The following is a 5,446-nucleotide window of genomic DNA, read 5'->3' on the forward strand; positions in this document are numbered from 1 at the left end:
GACACCAGTCGTTATCAGCAGATGCTGAATATTCTCACTTTCGCAATATTCCTTAAACATATTCGATGTAAAGGCAGCGCCCCGATCCGTAATAATACGCCTAGGGTTGCCAAATACCGCGGCTTGTTTCTTTAGTCTTTCTACCACCGCTTCCGCTCCCGTATTTTTGGTTGGATATAACCACACGAACTTACTAAATGCATCGACCACCACCAAAATGTAGTTGTACGACTTACTGGTCGTTTCTAGTGGCCCCACATGGTCAACATGGTACGTTCCTAACGGTTTATCTTCTTTGTTTATGGTATTGAGAAACCCTTCTTTCTTACCAGACTTTGCTTCGTTTACAATGCATTCAATGCAGCTCTGAACTATTTTTCCAACTTTGGAACTGATCTGAGGAATATAAAAAGTTTTCTCCAATACGTCTTGGGTTTTCTTTGTCGAGAAATGCCCTTGCCTGTGTGCCATTTTTATTATTTCCTCCTCCATAAGTACTGGTACAACTATTAGTTCCTTTTCAGGATTTTTAAAAAGGATATCATATTTAATATAAAAATCGTTGTATTCGTCTTTTTCTAAGATTTTTCGTACTGCCTTCGTCCATTCATCTTTTAGCTGAGCTTGTTTAAGGCGAAACTTTAGTGAGTCTTCAAGCATCAAACAATATACTCTGCTCAACGCGTCGACATGAGCCATTCTCGTCCCCGCACGATGCTCGATTTCGTAATTAAAATCTTGAAGGAACAACGCCCATCTTGCAATCTTCGGTGGGACATCTTCTCTCTTAAGAGTCATGGTAAAGGCGTTGCAGTCCGTTACGATTTTAAACTTGATGCCCAACAAATATATCCTCCATTTTTTTAGAGCCTCGATAATTGCTAGTACTTCAAGTTCATAAGCTGGATAGTTTTCTTCTACCGGTTTCGTTTTCCTGCTCATGTACTGTACCGGATGTAGCTTTTGATCATCGGGATCCATTTGTAGTAACATGGCTCCATACCCGTACTTACTGGCGTCGGTATGGACTTCGGTTACTGCACTTTGGGAAAAAATTCGCAATACCGGTGCTTTTTGCAAGTGCGTCTTTAGCTGCTCGAAAGCGGCTACCTGTTCTTCACCCAACTTGAAAACGACGTCTTTTCTCAATAGATTTGATAACGGTCTAGCAATTAACGCATAGCTTGCTATAAAACGTCGGAAGTATGACGTTAAGCCCAAAAACCTCTGCAAACTCTTCTTGTCCGATGGTAAGGGGAAATTTCGCACTGCCGCTGTCTTGTCTTCTGAGATTTGTATGGTGCCAGCTTTAATAATGTACCCTAAAAACTCTACTGTCCTGCTGAGAAATTGGCACTTCGACCACTTTATTTTTAATCCATATGCCCTACAGACCTGCAATACCTCTTTAAACTTCTCTATACCTTCAGCCTCATCTTTAGAAGGAATTATTAAATCATCCATATATGTAACTACTGTTCCTTTCTGGATTAGCGTCCTAAATACAGCGTTTATATACCTACAGAAGACCGCAGGTGAGTTGCAAATACCGAAAGGTACAAAGCGAAATTCGTATTGTCCGTTGCTAGAGATGAATGACGTGTACTTCATTGATTGTGGCTCTACAGGCACGTGAAAAAACCCATTGGACAAATCTAGTGTTGTAAAAACTCGACCCCCTTGGAGCCTATCTAAAACATCATCCATTAAGACCATAGGGAAATTGTCCCTTAAGATTTTCTGATTCAATCGCCTATAGTCGCAACATAAGCGCTTACTTCCATCTTTCTTAGGGACAACTACAATGGGCGAAGCATAATTAGAGCTACTGGGCTGAATTATTCCTTCTTGTAACCACTCCTCTATTTGCTTATCAACAAATCGTCGGTCGTCAAAGGGCATACGTCGCGGACGTTGATATACAGGTATTTCGTCTGATAATACTATTTGCATTTTTACTGGCGATGGACAATTCCCTGCAGGTGCGTATGCGCTAACTAAACTTTCTACCGCTTTAGCAAAACTCTTTCCTAAATACTCCAAATTCAGTGTAGGCTTATCCTTCATCTCTGTTAAATTCATGACATCGAACTCTTGAATCCACCCTTGTTTGTCCTCCGACTTTTCTAAACTAACTTCCTTACTATCGAGTTTAAACTTTTCAGCATCCGCTGTTGCTTGACTGTCTTTAAATATTGGCTTACCGGCCGAATCTTTTTTCTTAAAAAGAACTTCTTCATCCGTTAATATAATGTCAACATCTTTAAGAATGGCCTTTCCTATAATTCCTGCGAACTGAATGTCCTGTTCTCTGACTACATGGAAAACTATATTTAACGATAAGTTATCTACGTGCATCAAGGTTTCGAAGCTGCCTATTGTTTCAATAACGTTCGCACATGCAGTGTAAAGCTTCTTCTTATCACCACCCAACTTTGTCTCGCACCCGCTCATTAAAAGCGTATCATATCGGATTAAATTAAGTGAACACCCTGAATCGATTAGGGCTTCAAAGCTAAAGTCATTTATTTTAACGGTCTTAAAATGCAACTCACTTTTCACACTATTCAAAAACGGTTGAAAGATCTCATCTGTCAATGTGTTGACTGAACTCGGTTCTTTTTTTGTTTCTTTGGATCCCTTGCCCTTGCATTCGAAAGAGCGATGACCCATCTCGTTGCACTTAAAACATTTAAACTGCTTTTGTGAACACTGAGCTGCCATATGCGCTTTGTCGCCACACTTAAAACACCTTTTAACCAATTCTGCTTTTGGTTTTACACCTGAGCTGCCTTTATCTTTCGCTGTATCGTTTGATTCTACTTTACCTAGAGCTACATTGGACCTGCGTATCTTTTCATAAATTTTCACTTGTTCTTTTAAATCCTCAACACTCTTTGCTTGATACAACACAGTCTTGTTAAATTTAGAATCGGGAATTCCCTCTATGAAATAATCGATAATGCTTGCCTCTTCCAAATTAATCTGTTTGCCAATCTCAATAATATTGTACAGGTATTCGCGAAACGTTTCATTTGCGTTCTTACGTCGATTCTTCAAAATTTTATGAACTTCCGATGAAGACAATTTACAACAAAATTCGTTAATTAAAGCAGTTTTTAACGATACCCAACTGTTAACATTGCTTTGACTTTTAATAAATAGTTTAGCAGCACCGCGCAGAAGCTGCTTACCGTATACAAATTTTTGCAAATCATTCCACTTAACAATAGCTGCGTTCATTTCGAATTCATTAACCCAAAACTTAATATCAACGGATCCTTCTCCGGTGAAGGGACTAATACAATCACCCAAATCTTTGAGGGTGAACTGTTGTTGATGCATAAAGGACCGAGAAGGCAAAAGATTGTTGCTTTCTTCAACATCGTTATATACCGACTGATTGGACTCATTATCACTAGCCTCGTTTCGCGACAAACCGTAGTGCTGGAGTAGTCTGTCTTGAAGCTCACGCTTCTGTCCTGAAGTCGAAATCCCCAACTCCCGTAACTTGTCTTTAAGTCCATTAACCGTCAACGTCATCAACTCGTCTGCGTCCATACTAAATTATCCAGCAAGTACTCTTTACAAAAGTATGATTATAGTTTTATTGCTTACAGACTAGTAATTTTCTTTAAAAGAAATATTGTTTCGATTCTCTTTAAATTAATAAATTATTTGAATTCAAATTAACTTTTACACAAATCAAAAGCAATCTTATTTATCGTACTTCTATTTGCAATACTTCTTATTAGAATTTATTCTCTTTACGCTTTTAGTTCATTTCACATTCTTTGTTTACCTTGTGTTATTTTAAACTCTTATTCTTAACTTCTAGTATTCACTTTCCCTTTATTTCTTATTAGAATTTACTTCCTATTAAAATTCGCTTTATTTGCGTCCAAACTTTATCTCGTATGTTTGTTTTCAAATCGTATCCCTATACATCTTATTAGAATTTACTTCTTAGTTTTCGATTTCACAACTTTACTGCATTCGCATTTGCCTTCTTTAAATTCAATTTCTCGACTCAATCAATTTATTTGTCGACTTCTTCTTTTGCTTTTGCAAACACCTTTTTCACATCTTCGTCTTATTTCATCTTAAAACTTCTTTGAGCAACTTTTAAATTTGTCTTTACAACTTCACTCATTTGAGCATTTAACTTCTTACATCATTCTTCATTTACACATCTTTACTCTATCGAGCTTTTTCTTTCAACTTGAAGTTCTTCTTGCTTTTTCTGTCTTTGCAAACTTGCATATGAAATCTACTTCTTACCTACTTTCTATCTCCTGTCTATTTTCTTCTTTCTCGCTTTGATTGATGCTCATCTTCGGTTTTCGCCAACGTCCAATACCCGATGCTTTATGTCGGTTACGAATTTGAATATTGTATGCTGTTTCTACTTGACGATCTTCGGCTGCTGCTGAAGTGTTTCGCTGTGTCGACTTCGCTGCTTTGACTACCGGCGTTACTTCGCTGTGGTGTCGACTTCGATGTACAATTCTTGACGTCGACTGCGCTGCTTTTTGGCGTCTCGGTGTATTGTAGCTGATATAGCTGTACGAAAAATGCTTTCTTGGATTTTAACTACGAAATGTGCGTACTTTGATGAATTCCGCAATAGTTTCGAAGCTTATGCTCTGCTCACAACTGGACGCAGCGACAATTTAAACATTTTATGCACATATTCATCTGCACCTTCTTTTCTGTGTCGGTAAAATACTTTTCACTGCGCTGCTTTACTGCTTCCAAACATCAGCTTTTAATTTCTGTTAGCTCTCCACTCGTTGAAATTCCTGGCTGAGCCCCCAATTTTGTAGGACTGCCGGTAGAGAATACCACTCAAGTCCTCGATGTTCCCCGGATTCTTTTCCGATTAAGACACGTACTACGACTTTTAAAGTTGATGTAGTATATATTTATTCAAACAATATACACATATTGAAGTAATATAATTAAAGTACAAAAAGTAATACTATTTACAGCAGTGTGTTGCGCGCAGTGGCGTCTTTTCCTTTTTACTGTCCGACTTCAACTAACTCAACTGACCGTTCGTATTTGGCGATTTCAAAAGTTGGTCGTGCTTCGTTGGGTTCGTCCACTTCGTTTATTTAAATGTCATCTGTCATCAGTCCGGTACCCTACATCCAGCACTACATTCGGCCGTCCTGCTCAGTCATTCGCCCTCGAATGAATTAGTCCATTTTTTCATATACTCTGCAACAGTTGATGTCTTCCCCGGTCCCTCATGATCTCCTACCTTTTCAACCTCGTATCGACCATGGCTAAGTTTCTTTACGATCTTATAAGGGCCTAAAAACTTTGCTTTCAATTTTAACCCCGCCCCAAATTGAGTTCTCTTAACTGCTACCAAGTCATTTATATTATAATTAGTTTCCTTTCTACGCCGAAGATTATATGACCTACGATTTTCCTCTTG

The 5,446-nt window shown here is 38.4% G+C and overlaps 2 protein-coding genes across 2 annotated transcripts; both read right to left on the reverse strand.

Moving 5' to 3' along the window:
• Positions 1 to 1,778: 1,778 nt before the first annotated feature.
• Positions 1,779 to 3,561, reverse strand: LOC118756547 (the record flags this gene model as incomplete). The annotated part of the gene is made up of 1 exon (XM_036491305.1): positions 1,779 to 3,561. A coding segment is annotated over exon 1 (1,783 nt), but the record flags the coding sequence as incomplete, so codon positions are not given.
• A 922-nt stretch (positions 3,562 to 4,483) lies between these two features.
• Positions 4,484 to 5,446, reverse strand: LOC118756545 (the record flags this gene model as incomplete). Its single annotated transcript, XM_036491304.1, is given in 1 exon segment — positions 4,484 to 5,446. A coding segment is annotated over 1 exon segment (264 nt), but the record flags the coding sequence as incomplete, so codon positions are not given.

Source organism: Rhagoletis pomonella, unplaced genomic scaffold (assembly GCF_013731165.1).
Source record: "Rhagoletis pomonella isolate Grant_MI unplaced genomic scaffold, Rhpom_1.0 Rhpom_scaffold_05904, whole genome shotgun sequence".
Classification (NCBI taxonomy): Eukaryota; Metazoa; Arthropoda; class Insecta; order Diptera; family Tephritidae; genus Rhagoletis; species Rhagoletis pomonella.